The 16,868-nt window shown below is 35.6% G+C and overlaps 1 protein-coding gene across 10 annotated transcripts in view; it reads left to right on the forward strand.

Annotated features, from left to right (window-relative positions):
• Positions 1-16,868, forward strand: part of USP33 (ubiquitin specific peptidase 33) — a 53,633-nt gene that overhangs the window by 20,426 nt on the left and 16,339 nt on the right. For 4 of the 10 annotated variants that reach the window (XM_023641823.2, XM_023641819.2, XM_023641821.2 and 1 more), the window contains 11 exons: positions 2,304-2,406; positions 2,935-3,004; positions 5,109-5,222; positions 6,532-6,610; positions 7,803-8,220; positions 10,273-10,413; positions 11,650-11,765; positions 13,456-13,628; positions 13,730-13,824; positions 14,694-14,727; positions 16,547-16,592. In XM_023641823.2, the coding sequence (XP_023497591.1) occupies positions 2,304-2,406; positions 2,935-3,004; positions 5,109-5,222; positions 6,532-6,610; positions 7,803-8,220; positions 10,273-10,413; positions 11,650-11,765; positions 13,456-13,628; positions 13,730-13,824; positions 14,694-14,727; positions 16,547-16,592 (1,389 nt within the window). The remainder of the gene's footprint in view (positions 1-2,303; positions 2,407-2,934; positions 3,005-5,108; positions 5,223-6,531; positions 6,611-7,802; positions 8,221-10,272; positions 10,414-11,649; positions 11,766-13,455; positions 13,629-13,729; positions 13,825-14,693; positions 14,728-16,546; positions 16,593-16,868) is intronic. The other 6 variants (XM_070268821.1, XM_070268819.1, XM_023641822.2 and 3 more) reach the window with 3 other exon arrangements.

A 16,868-nucleotide genomic window follows, 5' to 3' on the forward strand; every position in this document is an offset into this window, starting at 1 on the left:
TCAGTTAGTTTGAGAATTTTCCAGTCATATAAAAATAGGAAAAGAGAAATGAAAAATTAGAATAATTCATTGGCTTCTAACTTATGCTAATTATCATTTGCTCTGTATGGTTTGATTAATACGTTAGTGACTTTTTTCCTCATGTGTGTTACAGAAATTGCATTGTATTTCTACGCTTATGTTCCTTGATAGCAGCTCTCTTAGATTTTTCTATTTTATCATTGAATCGCTTTTTTAAAATTTTTAAATTTTTTTTTAAAGATTTTATTTTTCCTTTTTCTCCCCAAAGCCTCCCGGTACATAGTTGTATATTTTTAGTTGTGGATCCTTCTAGTTGGGGCATGTGGGATGCCACCTCAGCATGGCTTGATGAGCAGTACCATGTCCGAGTGCAGAATCCAAACTGGCGAAACCCTGGGCCGCCGAAGTGGAGCGCGAGAACTTAACCACTCGGCCAGCAGGCCGGCCCCTGAATCACTTTCTAATGGTAGACATTGGTGATAATAAATTTGCTTGCCTTGCACATTATATAACTTAAAGCGAGTACATTTTAGACAAGGTATACTTGCTGCACTTTTAGTTTCACAGTTGAGTGGTTCTAGCTAATAAATCACCACCACTACTGTTTGTCCCACTGTTAGCTATTTATCATTCAGAAATGTATTTTTTGTCTTTTTGAATGTTCTAGTAGTTTGAAAATAAGTTTTCCTGAGCCATTTTCCATCATTAACAAAAATGTGATAACTAAGAGTTGAATCACTTTAGGAACTGATAACAGTTTATAAGGACAGCACTTAAAAGGTGGTTAAGAATAAGCACAGGGACCAGCCCAGTGGTGGTGCAGTGGTTAAGTGCACACATTTCTGCTTCGGCAGCCCAGGGTTCGCTGGTTCGGATCCTGGGTGCAGACATGGCACCGCTTGGCAAGTCATGCTATGGCAGGCGTCCCACATACAAAGTAGAGGAAGATGGGCATGAATGTTAGCTCAGGACCAGACTTCCTCAGCAAAAAGAGGAGGATTGGCAGCAGTTAGCTCAGGGCTAATCTTCCTCAAAAAAAAAAAAAAAAAAAAAAAAAAAAGCAGCACAGATAGTTCACAAAGAAGAAATACAAATAAAAACACATGAGAAAATAATCATCACTGACTAAACAAAAGTAAGTTAAAACAGCTGTCTGTTGCCATTTCTGCCAGAATAGATTAAGATTGCAAACTTTTTATTAAAAAAAACAAGTAATCATCCAGGTTCTCAGTAACATTTTAGCTAACATCTGTTGCCTATCTTCCTCTTTTTTTTTTCCTCCCCAAAGCCCAAGTACATAGTTGTATATCCTAGTTGTAAGTCATTGTAGTTCTTCTATGTGGGATGCCGCCACAGCATGGCTTGATGAGCGGTGTGTAGGTCCGGGCCCAGGATCTGAACTGGCAAACAACAGGCCAACCAAGTCAGTGTTTAAACTTAACCACTTGGCCATGGGTCTGGCCCCAAGATTGCAAACACTTAATGCATGTTGAATCTGGTTGAATAAATATACTGATACTTTTCTGATGGCTTGTAAATAATTCTCTGGTGAGTTATATTTATCATACATAAAAGGCATGAATTTACTTTCATGGAACTTCTTCATGATCCTGTTGTTGAAGAAATTACTCAGAAGAAGAAAACTTATTTGTACAAATTTCTTTAGAGGTATAAAATTTATAGGCTGTTTAAACCCAGTTCATCAGAGCATTAATTATAAAATAACAATATTGGAAACTATCAAATGTCATTAATAAAATTTTTCAAATAAAAGTTTTTTCTGGGAGGTAAGATTTTGAATGATTCTCAGGAATTAATATTGGAATATTCTATTACTGTTTAAAACAAGTGAACTATTTCATATCCACAAAAGGATGCAAAATAAGTGTAGTAACAAGTGTCAGGAGGGATTGTGGAAGTCTACAGGTTAGAAAAGTCTGAAAAGGCAATGTAGGGTATGTGCACTTAGGTCTTTTTAGAAGTAATGTGATCTCACTGAATTGGAGTTAATTGTGTTTAAATTCGCAAAAGTCACAGTGGCTTTGTTATTCAAGTACCTATGTTAGTAAAGGTACAGTGACATGCTATTAGCTAGTGTAGATCCTTATTACTTTCCAAATATAAATGTAAGTTTTATTCTAATTGGTAATACCATGAATTCCTACTTAGAGTTCTATTAAAATAGTATCTTAATTTTTAGAGTATAGATGTCACATGAGATAAAATTAAAAATTTCTTTTAACCTAAGGATTTGTTCAAGTCTGCTCTTTTTTGTTATCAAGGATTTTAAAATACCTAGTAACACAACATTAAAAACTCCTCTGGTTGCTGTATTTGATGATCTGGACATAGAAGTGGAAGAAGAAGATGAACTTAAGGCAAGAGGTAAGATGATTCTCTCAAGTGTAACACTTGTTTGTATGGCACTGCCCATTCTTTTAGTCTGTGTGATGTTTCACCTAGAGGTGTGAGGGACTCTACAGATGATAGTTACAAAAAAGAAAGAATTCTGAAATTTGGCCTAGTAAAATTGTATTCGCAAGAAAAGCAAACTGACAACCTCCAGTGAGGCTTGGTTTCTCTGGCATCACTTTACCAAAGCCCACAGTTCTTGGTATAAACTATCTGTGTATAGTTTAGTGCAAATTTTCTGTTTTGTAATTAATATATGGGAATTTTAATCTTTTCATGTATATTTAAATAATTTTTTGAAAATTAACACTTTTGTATAAGTCTGACCTCTCTGGGTTGTTCAGGTTGCTATTTTGTATTTCCATAATGTATTTTGTATTTCCTTAACATAGTTTGGGAACCATAATAACTACCATACATAGTTATGTGTTCAGTAAACACGCGTAAAATCGAGGTACTGCATTATGGAATGATGACATAATTTATAATTTTTCTTAATAGGTCTTACAGGTTTGAAGAATATTGGAAATACTTGTTATATGAATGCAGCTTTGCAGGCTCTTTCTAATTGGTAAGTAAAGAAATTATTTTTGTTTTGTTTTGAAATTAGTTTTGTTTGTATAGTTTTTTAAAGTCACTCTGAGCAGAAAACCATGCTGCTGTAATACACCACCCCCCCCTCAAAAAAAAGGAGGAGTGAGAGGAGAAAACAATACGCATTAGTAGTGATATGGGGGAAAGTTAACAGTTCTGTTCATTTCCCTTAGCCAACAGGATGCCATGAATCCCTGGTTATATTTCTTCCCTCGTCCCCCTCAATACATAATTTTGTCCCCCCCAACCGTGACTTTCTGAAATGGCCCCATTAAGAAAATTATGTGGATTAACTAAAACTAAATATGTCAATATTTCTGAAAAAGTTATTTCCTCTTTTTGAGTAACTCTCAAGGTAGAGTAGGCAAGAAACTGGGTTTGGACATGATCCCTTGTTGCCCTAATGGAATTACTCTATCCAGGCCTGTAGTTAGACTGCTGATCCTGGCTTACACTCTAGGTAGTTGTATGGCTTTGAGCAGGTTATTTGTTTTTTCACATCTAGAAAATGAGGAGCTTAAGCTAATTAATTCCTCAAATTACTTTTAGTTCAGAGATCCTATGAAAATATTTTATATTTTTTGTAGGTGGAAAGTCTCTAATAAAGCATCCAGATTTTCTTTTTTTTAAATCATACTCCTCCAGAGTAGGTAGGGGCAGGATGGCCTGCTCAGTATGTATCTCTTAGGTTCATCTGGTCTAATGTGTAGTTTAAGTCCGATGTTTCCTCATTGATCTTCTGTCTGGATGATCTATCCATTGTTGAAAATGGGGCATTGAAGTCCCTTACTATTACTGTATTGCTGTCTATTTCTCCCTTCCGATCTGTTGATGTTTGCTTTATAAATTTAGGTGTTCCTATGTTGGGTGTGTAACTACTTACAAATGTTATCTTCTTGAGGAATTGACCCCTGTATGAATATATAGTGACCTTCTTTATCTCTTGTTACAACTTTTGAATTAATGTCCATTTTGTCCAATATAAGCATAGCTACCCCATACTCTCTTGTGGTTTCCACTTGTCTGGAATCCTTTTTAGGATAGCCACTTTCTTTCAGGTCAGGATTTGGTCCTTTGTCCAGTCTATTTCCAATAACCGAATAGATTCATGGAGGTTCCTTCAAGCTAATCAAGCTCATAAAAGACTACTTTGCCTTATAAATGGCTAACTTGAGCCACTGGATGGATAACAGTGCCACTTACTGGGATGTAAAAGCTTGGAGGAAGAGCAGATTCACTTGAAAGTTGAATTTTGAGCATATTAAGTTTGAGACGCCCATGACAGCCATCAGTTTGGGCATTTGATGTAAATCTGGAGTTTAGATGAGATGGTTGACTTTTATAAGTTTGACTGTCCTTGGCATATGCGTGAAAATATAAGTTCACCCAGGGAGAAGAGTATATAAGGAAGAGAGGAAAAGTCATAGGATTAAGTTCTGGGAACCCTGATATTTAGAAATGTGGCAAGAGCAGAAAAAACAATAAAGAGGGAAAGGAGTTGCCAGCGAGGTAAAGAACAGTAGAAAAGTGCATTACATTGGTCAAGAGAAGGGTTGCTTAAAAATGAGGGAGTGGGGCTGGCCCGGTGGCACAGCGGTTAAGTGCACACATTCTGGTTTGATGGCCTGGGGTTCACCGGTTCGGGTCCTAGGTGTGGACATGGCATCGCTTTGCAAGCCATGTTGTGGTAGGCGTCCCACATAGAAAGTAGAGGAAGATGGGCACGGATGTTAGCTCAGGGTCAGTCTTCCTCAGCAAAAAGAGGAGAATTGGCAGCAGTTAGCTCAGGGCTAATCTTCCTCAAAAAAAAAAGAAGGGAGTAAGTCACCCATGACCAATGCTACTGAGAGGTAACTGAAAGGTGTTAACTGGATCTGGCAGCACTGAGGACTCCGATATGGTGGGGTCAGATCTGATTTGAATGGGTTGAGCAAATATGAAGGAATGAATATGAAGCTGTAAAAGGGAGCAAAGAAATAATCAATACAGGGCTCTGTGTGCTGTCAGTTCATTTCAGGAGTGGAAGTCAATCAGTATTAAGCTTTGATTCCACTGTAACATTTTTTTCTTTTTAAAATTAGCCCACCTTTGACACAGTTTTTTCTGGATTGTGGAGGACTAGCTCGGACAGACAAGAAACCAGCCATTTGTAAAAGTTATCTCAAACTGATGACAGAACTGTGGCATAAAAGCAGGTATGTACTTAATATATTTGTTCTCTTTATTATATATTTAAATGGATCATAAGTATTAAAAGGATGCAGGTCCATTTATAGAGCTGAAAAACGTAGAAGTGAGACGGATTTGAGATGAGTTCGGTTTGGAGCAGCTACTTTCAAACTGAACATCCAGATGAAGTGTCAGGACTGGAGAGAGAATGTTGAACTGCCAAAGCTGTGCTCGCTGAAACTGTTGAGATTTAATGCAGAAGAAGGCATTCTCACAATGTTAAAATCAGGCCTTTACAAAAGTTCATTTTTCTGCTTAGGTTTATTTGCTCTAAAGTGTAGTGTTAGTAGAATAATTGTTTGCTGAATATTTTACTAATTTTGTTTTGAAACTATTCAGAAAACTGCTTTTACCATTTGTCCTTTTTAATGGTTCCTAATAACCACCCAGCCTCACGCCTAAGAAAACAATCGCCAAAGCTGTCTTTTTTTTTTTTAACCTTTTATGTAAGACTTTTGAGATCTTAATGATTTCTAATGTAAAAATTAAAGTAGTTTTTCATGTTGCAGCATTCTTATATTCGTAAGTGCCTCAGTTTTCTTTGAGATATTTGGCTCCCTACTAAGGGTATTTCTTAAGTTAAACAAAAATGTGTTACTACTGTCCTTTCACTGTGCTATGAAAAGAGGATGGTTTTAGTGAGTTCTTTGGGGACGTGAAGGAAAAATGGCATTCACACCTGTAACATTAAAGAGCCTGAGTTTTCCATCCTCATGTGTCCCTGTTGGGTCTTATCCAGCACTGCCACAGGCTCTGATGTTTCTAAGTTCCCTTCTGCATAGCCCTTAATTGCTATGTTTAAGCTTCTTTACCCTGAAATTGTGCTTTAAACTTAATATTCCTGGAAGTTTACCACACTTCTGAAGTGTCGTAGTACAGAATTCCAAGTGGTGATGTCTCATACATTTGGTTTGCTTTTCATTTTTGTTTTCATGAGTATTTGATGGCTGGTTTTAAAATTTTTATTTAGATAGTGTTCTATGTGTACTTACGTTAATTGTCCCAGAAATTTTAAGTATTTAAAGTTTTATTTTTAGTAATTAAGTAATTAGAAGTATTTTTGAAAAATTCCTTAGAGCATAATCATTTCATCAGGGAGGAAAGCAAAAAATTATAGCTTAAACACCAGTAATAAGCTGTTCTGAGGAGCCATTGAAACATAATACTGGGCAATTTTGAGTGATATTTTGAACCACAAATACTTTCTTGATTGCTAATTTCTAAAATAAGAACTAAAAATCACAAATTTCTCATTAAAAGTGTTTTCTTCCTCAGGCCAGGATCTGTTGTCCCTACTAATCTGTTTCAAGGAATTAAAACTGTAAATCCAACATTTCGGGGGTATTCTCAGCAGGTAAGTCTTCATTGCTTTTCATTCATAATATTAATCTTTAATAAATTTGCAGAATGCTATTGTGCATTGTGCTGTTATGTAGTCATTTGTATTTCTTCCTTTATAAATATATTTTGTTTGTCCACTTATTTTTGGGGGTCATCACTGGTTGTGTCTTTATTTACCAAGAATGATAACCCTTTATCATATTTTTTGCTTATATTTTTTACCCTCTCTTAATTTTGTATTTTTCTAGAAACTTTTAAATTTTAAGGTGGGTAAATATGTCAATATAGTTCTTCTAGTGCTTTTAGTTTTGGAAAGTTCCACATCCAGAGATAAATTTTCACCTATGTTTTCTATATATTATGCTTTAATTTTTAAAACATTTAATTCTTCACTGCATCTGTAATTCATTTCATATTGCACTATAATTCAAATTTCATTTTTCACAAATTGTACCAAAGTACAAAGTTAAGAATTTTCTTCTCTGATTTTTAAAATTTCTCCTAATATGTTTATGATAATATATAATAGGGTCTGTTTCTGGGCTTTCTAATCTGTTTCATTGACCTGTGTTTTTTTGAATTAGTACCAATGACAGTTTCAATTATTGTAGCTTTATGTAGTATCTTTCAATATTAATACCTGACCCTCACATATTTTTCTTTTTCAAAACAATGCCTATACCCTGTTAATTTTTCCAGTGCAAATTCCCAAATCACTGAATAATACCCAGTAGAGACTGGTTTTGTAGACGTGAGTTAGGGCCTACGAATTTGTATTTTCAGTAAGCATTCCAGGTTGATCAAGGGTTTTTCTTTGAGTTATAGTAGAAGATTGGATATGGCTTTGATTTTAAGCCAAACTTATAAAATATTTGAATTTAGGACATTTCTGAATACTAGTTGTCACATGAGGCAAATCCATGTTTTCTTTATGCCTTACTCCTCCAGTTTTTTAAAATAGCAGCAGTACTAAAAGCTGGCCTCCAAATATCTTCAGTTTTTTCATTACTTTTGTTGTATTTACATAGCTCTTTCGAACTTAGTGCTTCCCATCCCTCTAAGGCTTCATGTTCTACAGTCTGTTTCCTCAGTGTAATGCTACACATTTAGAAATTAGTTGGTAACTACATTTTGTATATTTTTACTTGAGTTTCTACATATACATTTTTAATGAAGTGGTACTATCTATGTTGCTTGTATATTAGGATGCTCAAGAATTCCTTCGCTGTTTAATGGATCTGCTTCATGAAGAACTGAAAGAACAGGTTATGGAAGTAGAGGAAGATCCTCGAACTCTAACCACTGAGGAGACCATGGAGGAGGACAAGAGCCAATCAGATGTCGATTTTCAGTCTTGTGAATCGTGTGGCAGCAGTGATAAAGCAGAGAACGAAAATGGCTCTAGAGGCTTTTCTGAAGATAACAATGAAACAACAATGTTAATTCAGGATGATGAGAACAACTCAGAAATGTCAAAAGACTGGCAAAAAGAGAAGATGTGCAATAAGATGAATAAAGTAAATTCTGAAGGAGAATTAGATAAAGATAGAGACTGTGTGTCTGAAACAGTCGACTTGAACAACCAGGAAACTGTCAAAGTGCAAATACTCGGCAGAGCTTCAGGTGACAATTTAATAATTAGAAAATGATATTTTCATTTGTAGACAGTGGATGCAAGGTATTATATTTGTACTTAAGATTATATTTGTAAAATTTCGCCATCTTCAGAGGAGATTAGCATGGCATGTGCGTAAAATCAGAAATTTCTAATTTACACGTTAATATTTACAGTTTACATTTAACTTAATAAAGATGAAATAGAATGATTAATAGCTTTGGCTTAATATTTTGTGTGTAGTGTATGACATTATAGTTCAACCATACTATTTAAAGAAAGAGGTAATTAAATAGTTGTTACATTGGGGCTTTATAACTAGTAGAGTTTAGCAACATTTGCATCTGACTGTTAAGTTATTGTCATTTTTAGCAGATTCTGCTGAGATCCTGGGAAAAAGCAAAATTACCCAAATTGCAATTTTGTAATCTCCAGACTATTAGATTTAGATTGCTGTCTTTGGAGTCTCATCAGCTATGAAATATTTGGTGTATGTTTTGGTGTAGGGGTTTAATTAACTATAATGAACGCTGTTATGATAGATTATTCCATAGTATTAGTCAGTCTCCCTTTGAGAAAGAGAAAGTGGCCAAATGAAAGAGAGCTGAGCTACGTTGCTTTGCCTTTATTTCTTCCAGAGTTAACTTATCTTGGCTTAATGTGGGATTGGTTCTCCGAAGCACATAAAATTAAACCAGCAGAGGTTCAAATTCTCTGATCTTAAAATGGCAGACAGTAGCATTGAAAGTTTATCTTCTGTAATTACCAAACAGTGAGAACTACTAAACAATTTACTTAAGTATTTGAATGAATTGAAAATTCCTTCTTGAGGAAAAGGATATTTCCTTCACCACAGGAATACTTGTGGTTCACCAGTGTACAATGCCAAAATGCCTCCCAGTCAGGAAAATGTGTTAGGCTCCTTGATTATACTGACCTTAGGGTTAGAATTTAGATATGTTTAGAAGTCGTTTGGTCAATAAATATGAAATGTCAGTATTAAAAGACTTAGCATAGACTGTTGTCCAGCCCTTCCTTGTCAAAAGTCTGATTAAGGGATATACTGGTTCTTTGTGGCTCCATAGCAGGTTTGTTCTTACACACAATAACTGATGACCTAGATCAGGGATCTGAGCTTTTACGTTTTTTACAGACCTGATTAAAAAACATGACAAAGACCATATATGGCACATAAAACCTAAAATGTTTACTATCTGGTCCTTTATAGGAAGCATTTGCCCATCCCTGACCTAGATCATCCTAACTTTATTCCCTTCAGAAGGGCCTAGGGTGAGTCTCTTCCCCTCTCTCCCCGCAGTATTATACAGTCTGCTTTTAGTCATGGTTGAGATAATGAGAAATGCCCATGTGAAAGTGATCAAAGTCATTTATTTTGCATTATCTGGAAAAATCCCTGAAGTCATTCTGTTTCAGGGTCTCTTGTGAACAGTTCTCTTTTCTTCCCTCAAATACTTATTGAGCACAGTACCTTGCCCTGGAATACGTGTTATATACTAGGAATCCAACAGCGAACTATCAAGATAACTCTCAGGAGCTTATATTTGCTTGATTCATAGTTCAATTTCAAAAAAGTTTCTTTCCTGACAAAGGTGTTTCCTTTTGTCACAGTAAGAATGAAATAATTTATGATTATTTGATGCCTTAATTTCTTCTTAGATTTTGATTGCTATGTTAGTTTGGGAGGATAATCTCTTTTTCTTCCTCATGGTTTTAAAGCTTTTGAAAAACTGTCTTAAATATCCTTTTTTGAAAAATAGTAAATTAGGACAAATCCTCTTTGGTTTTATGTTTCCACTGCTCACTTCCTGAATTGCTGACAACAGTCATGTGTTATGAACATTAATTGAGTTCCTTGGGGGAGAATCCACTGTTATTTCACTGAGCAAGCACTTTGTCTGTTAAATATTTCACCCGACATTTATTAATGTGAATTGGTGTTCAAAATCTCAAGTGAAGAAACTTTTAAATTAATTAACATTATTTGACACGTGGAATAATTTTACTATTTAAGGTATTAATACAAATTTTAAATATTGCAGAATATATTACTGATGTCCATTTGAATGACCTGTCTACATCACAGACCCTCCCATCAAATGAAGGTGTTAATCCACGTTTATCAGCAAGCCCTCCTAAATCAGGCAATCTGTGGCCAGGATTGGCACCCACACACAAAAAAGGTAGAAGTTTCAGTTACTGAGGTTCCTTTGCTTTGATAATTTAAAGTGTTGATTATGAAATATTATTCAGTGCTTCAAAATTGACAGCATAATTTACACAAACATGATTTAAAATTTTTGTGTGTGTGGCACAAATTCGCATACAATAGAAGTCACTGTTTTGGTGTAGAGTCCTGAATTTTAACACATGCGTAGATTCTTGTTACCACCAACCCAAATAGAATATAGAACAATTTCAACACCCCGAAGAATTCCTCATACTAGGCCTTTGTGATCAGACCCTCCCCCTGCTCCTCCCTAAGCCCTGGCTCTGTTGATCTGTTCTCCATTCCTATGGTTTCACCTTTTCCAGAATGTTGTATAAAGGCAATCGTACCATATGTAGTCTTTTGAAACAGGCTTCTTTCGCTTAGCGTAATTCTTTTGAAATAGTCATGTCGTTGCATGTCTGAATAGTTCCTTTTCATTACTAAGTAGTATTTCATTGTATGACTATACTACTGTTTATTCATTGAATTGTTCTCAGTTTTTGGCAGTTATGAATAATGCTCCTGTAAACATATGTGTACAGGGTTTTGTATGGACATAAGTTTTCATTTGTCTAGAGTAGACACCAGAAGTGGGGTTATTGGGTTTATGTTAGTTTTATCCTTAATGTTGTATAAAATTATTTTCCACAGTGGCCATATCATTTTGCATACCCATCAGCTATGTTTGAGAGTTCAGTATTATAAAACTCTTAGAAGAAAACATAGGAGAAAGTCTTCATAACCTTGTGTTAGACAAAGAGTTCTTTAAAGACATCTAAAGCATGATCCATAAAAGAGAAAAATTAAAAAGCTTTCTTGGCATAAGACAGTATTAAGAGAATGAAAAGATAAGATTGGGAGAAAATATTTGTAAATCACATAGCTGACAAAGAACTTGTATCCAGAATATATAAAGAACTCTCAATACTTAATTATAGAATCCTTTCTTCCAATAAAGCCTTCCTTGGAAGCAAAAACAAACAAGTACAAGCAAACTATTCAGATTGAAGTCAAGATGGGGGCGACTGAACCCCTCCTATTTCATCTTGGTTTCTCTTTCTTTTTTTTTTTAAGCAATGCCCTTCAATGGTATTTTGACAAATTTCTTCAGCATAGTAAATTTTACTGTTAAGATTCCGGAGAAAAATGCTAAAGGAACTACTTTGATTTTTTTAAAAAATATTCTACACTTGTTTTTCAATCCTAGCTCAATCTGCATCATCTCCAAAGAGAAAAAAACAGCATAAGAAATACCGAAGTGTCATTTCAGACATATTTGATGGAACAATCATTAGTTCAGTGCAGTGTCTGACTTGTGATAGGGTGAGTATGAGGGAATTATAACACACAGGAAATGTCTGTCAAATGTTCTTTTTTTAAAAAAAAACTGACAAAATGGTATGAAAAGTTTAATTCCTTCTCCTTGCTACTGATGATTATACATGTATTTCTTGTGTTTACATCATTTTGAATTGATTCTAGGAGTAGAGTTTGGTTTTTGGCAGTAATAGAAACTTACTTTTTTAAGCATGGTTCTTTGACTCATCATTGGACAGGCATGCATTAGCAGGAAGAATTAACTCAGTTCTTCATCTCTGGCCATATAGGAAGGTGATATGTTGCTCAGCAACAAGAATTGGTAACATACATGTTCTCCCAAGGCTGATGAAATTAGTAAGCTGGGGAATTGTTGCTGTTCAGAGGCACAGGGCTGTGAATGTCTCATCTACGTTTGGTTTATGGCTTGTAAATATTTTCCCATGTTAAGATTGGGGCTCAGATAATAAAGATAGTGTCAGATTTGTACACAAGAGGATAAATTAAAATCATCATGAGTTCTTTAAAGAAAGAAAAAAACCCTGTAAATCCCTGAATTTCATTGAGCTTTCCTTAACAAGTTTTACTTCAGTGGAGAAATGAATGTAATTAATGAATATAAGATCACATCTCTCACATAAACTCCCACAAAGTAAGTTTTCGATTACTATAGATTATAATAATTCAATCTATAAAGATGATACAGTCTTAAGTCAAATCCAGTGGGTTTCAATAGAGTCATTTTAATGTAGGTTATTTTGGTACCAAATATTTATTTGTTTATTTATTTTTTAAGATTGGTGCCTGAGCTAGCATCTGTTGCCAATCTTCTTTCCTTTTTTCTCCTTCTCCCTGAAGCCCCCCAGTACACGTTTATGTTCTAGTTGTAGTCTTCCTGTTTGTGCTATGTGGGATGCCACTTCAGCATGGCCTTATGAGCAGTACTAGGTCCTCACTCAGGGTCTGAACTGGTGAAACCCCAGGCCACCGAAGCAGAGCACGGGAACCCAACCATTTGGCCACAGGGCCAGCCCCTCCGAATATTTTAATGGAATTATCCTGAAATGTTTTCAGCTATTTAAAAATTACATGCTAGGGGGCCAGCCGCATGGTGTTGTGGTTAAGTTGGCGTGCGCCACTTTGGTGGCCTGCGGTTCACCAGTTTGGATCCTGGTTGTGGACCTAGACACCACTCATCAAGCCATGCTGAGGCAGCATCCCACATGCAAAATAGAGGAAGGTTAGCACAGATATGAGCTCAGGGCCAATCTTCCTCAAGCAAAAAGAGGATGATTAGCAACAGGCCCAGGGCCAGTCTCCCCCCACCCCCCAAATTGCATTCTAGGTTTTACGTCTTTATTTAAAAACTATCGTGAGAGGTCATTTCCAAAAATAAATGCATTTGTGCTTAAGAGTTTGGGTCTAAAGCTACAGTGGCTGGATGCGAGGTACTTCTCTATGCCACTGGCTCCTCAACTAACGTTAGTAGTTACCTCGTAAGGTTTATGTGAAGATTCAATTGAGAACAGCACCTGGTACAGATCAAGTGTTTTTGCTATTGTTATTTGTATAGATGCAGTTTTTTTGTTTTTTGCTTATTATAACTTGCTTTGGTCTTTGCAGTCTAAAATCTGTCCTCATAAATGTTTGTGTTGGATTATTTTCATCTCATTGTTAAAACACTAAACAATTTTAGGTGTCCGTAACCCTTGAGACCTTTCAAGATCTGTCCTTGCCAATTCCTGGCAAGGAAGACCTTGCTAAGCTGCACTCATCGAGTCATCCCACTTCTATAGTCAAAGCAGGATCATGTGGCGAAGCGTATGCTCCACAAGGGTGGATCGCTTTTTTCATGGAATATGTGAAGAGGTATGTGTGTATTTTCTTTGTATTAATTGGTTGTTAAAAACTGCTGTTTCTGCTATACTGGCAGAACACTTCCTTTTCTTTTTCTATCAATAATGTTTCAGGTTTGTTGTCTCATGTGTCCCTAGCTGGTTTTGGGGTCCAATAGTAACCTTGCAAGATTGTCTTGCTGCCTTCTTCGCCAGAGATGAACTAAAAGGTAAGAAATATGACACAGTTTTCATTTTATGGCTAAATTGTTGTGAATGATCTAGAATACTTGTGGGACTAAATATAAAATGTATTCATAAAAGCTAAGTTTTAAGACAGCTTAAATAGTACTTGCCCATATTGCCACAGTGCCAGTATCTACCATGGCAATATAAATATAAATACCACAAATCATAGCTTGAAACAATTTATACAAATTCCTACAGTACAAGACAATATGATATATGAAGAGTCTTAAAACTGCTCTGGATTGGGGCTGACTTGGTGACATAGTGGTTAAGTTGGTGTGCTCTGCCTTGGTGGCCCGGGGTTCACAGGTTTAGATCCAGGGCATGGACCTACACTGCTCATCAAGCCATGCTGTGGTGGCATCCCACATACAAAGTAGAGGAAGATTGGCATGGATGTTAGCTCAGGGACCATTGTCCTTAAAAAAAAAAAAAAGAAAAGAAAAAACTGCTCTGGATTCAAAGAAGGGAAAATTCAAGCAATATGAGAGACTTATTTCTGTATCTGGACTACTCTGTGAGTTCCTCCATAATATTTAAGATCCTTCACTGTTTTCGTGTGTACAGCACTTTGCTTGGATGTATAATTAGCTGTCAGTAAATTTTGTTGAGTTAGTTGATGGAAAGGATGTTATTTGAGATAGACCTTCAAGGTTGAAAAGAGAGAGGTGAAGGTTGTTTTAGGCAAAATAAACATCCTGAGCTGACTGTTGAGCAGAGACTGAAAAATGTGAGCCTTGTGTTACTGTGCTGCAGGGTCAGCATGTGGCAAACTCAAAGAATTGCAGAGCCAAGAGAAAATAACTTGTTTTTAATTTGAGAGGAATGACCAGATCTGTTCTATTTTCAGGTGACAATATGTACAGTTGTGAAAAATGCAAAAAGTAAGTTATTGATGATACTTTTAATTGCGTGTTTTGTGTTTTAATGATATTTTTCTTGGTTACCTGGATTGGGCATGTGGAGTTAATTTTCCACTTTATTTAGAAAAATAAAAACCAGTAAGATTTGTCCTAATAAAAATAAAGACACTGATGAGGCTGGCCTGGTGGTGTTGTGGTTGAGTTCATGCAGTCCGCTTCAGCAGCCTGGGGTTCGCAGGTTTGGATCCCAGGCGCAGACCTACCATGGCTCATCAAACCATGCTGTGGTGGCATCCCACATAAAATAGAGGACGATTGGCATAGATGTTGGCTCAGTGACAGTCTTCCTCAAGCAAAAAGAGGAAGACCTGCAACAGATGTTAGCTCAGGGCCAATCGTCCTCACAAAAAAGAAAAAGAGACTGGTTGTTCTGTAAAGCAAATTTGAAGTAAAAATTTAACATATTTAATAGGCTTATCTAAGATATGAAAGTGTGTTTTGAGATATATAATAAGTTTTGGTAAGCAACTTCTGGCAAATAAAACTTTTTATGTAAAAAGTATGTAATTTTGCATAAATCATTTTCCAAATATGTTATAAAAAATACACTAGGATATATATAACATACATTTTCATTACATGGGTTTTGTCATCATAAATAAGGCAATATTCTCTTCTGGATTACCATGTTAATAGGCTAGACTCAGGAAGTGAAAGTGACTATAAAGGTACATAGTTTCAAAAATGGGTAAAATTCAGAAATGTTATATCAACTTTGATGTTACCTACTGTATGGTGGCAGAATAGAAAGATAGTTAAGAAAAGTCTGATTTTGTTTCATGATATCTACTACTAGCTGCCTTTTTCTATTTTGTAATAAATTCAGGCTTTAAAAGCCTTAAAGGCTTCTTGGTGGTAAGTTAGAAAAGAAAAGTAATTGGAGAATTGAAGGCAAATATGTTTGAAGTAGAGTAAACTGGAAAATTTTTCTGAATCTCTGAAATAAAAAAAATAATAGCTTCCTAGTAAGATCTAGAGTCTTCATAATACAAACTTCTGGCTGTTGGCAGTAACCCTAAGGAACTGTTGACCTGCAGCTGTTAGTCGTCTTCATGGCCAAAAGGAATGGTATATTGTAAGGATGAAAAACTGCCTTGTACTTTGTAGAAGGAAATACACCTCTAGTGAATTGAAAAGTATTTATCATCAGTTTGTCCTCGAAGCCTGTAGCTGCTGGCTGAAGAGGGAGTTGGCCTGGAGGTGGACCCTTCCTCGAAAAGCAACGCTGGCAAGGAAAAAGATAATAGTGAAGATGGAAGAGAACCTTGCATGTGACCCGAAATCCACAGTAGAAATCTGTCGTTTATATTAATATTGATTATTAATTGTTAACCATCCTTTATTTATCTCAAGTTATTTGTTTCTACATTTAAGAGTAAAGGTGATAATATATTGACCTGACCAACCAATTCTATAAAATGGGGATTTTATTTTACCCAGTTTTACTTGATATTTGGATATTATAAAGGCATGGCTAGGCCATGGATGGTAGCACATTTGTTTAAAAAAATTAGTTTTCATCAAAGAATTACACAACTCCCTAAGTGTTTATGACTGTTATCTTAGTTGAAATAATGTTTTTACAAGGGACTGCAATGTTTTATTCATATATACTTTTAAATGGGTAGCATATAATTCAGTAGCGAGCATTTTTTTGTCTGATACCTTTTGTCTCTGCATTTTCTAAAAGATTTTGCTGTATATTTGAAAATACTAAAGTTTTTGTAGACTCATATGGGAAGTGGGTTTATTTAAATTGTTTTCTCTTGTTCCCCCTTAGGTTGAGGAATGGAGTAAAGTTTTGTAAAGTACAAAAGTTTCCTGAGGTATGAGCTTTATTATAATTCAGTTTATTTTATGTGGTAGGAACGTAAACCATTAACGTAACACAATGTGGTAAATTCTTCAGCATGGTTGAAGAATGGAGTGGTTCTCTTGACTAGTTGCTATGTATACTCTATCAGGATTATCCATTTTTAAAATACTGAGTTACGTACCAAGTAAGTGCACTTACAGTAAAACTGTTGAACACAGTTTAATCAGACATTGTAGGATCTTGCAGGTGACAGATAAAATTAGAGAAGCCAGTAGTTGTGAACTTA

This window comes from Equus caballus, chromosome 5 (genome assembly GCF_041296265.1).
Source record: "Equus caballus isolate H_3958 breed thoroughbred chromosome 5, TB-T2T, whole genome shotgun sequence".
Taxonomy (NCBI): domain Eukaryota; kingdom Metazoa; phylum Chordata; class Mammalia; order Perissodactyla; family Equidae; genus Equus; species Equus caballus.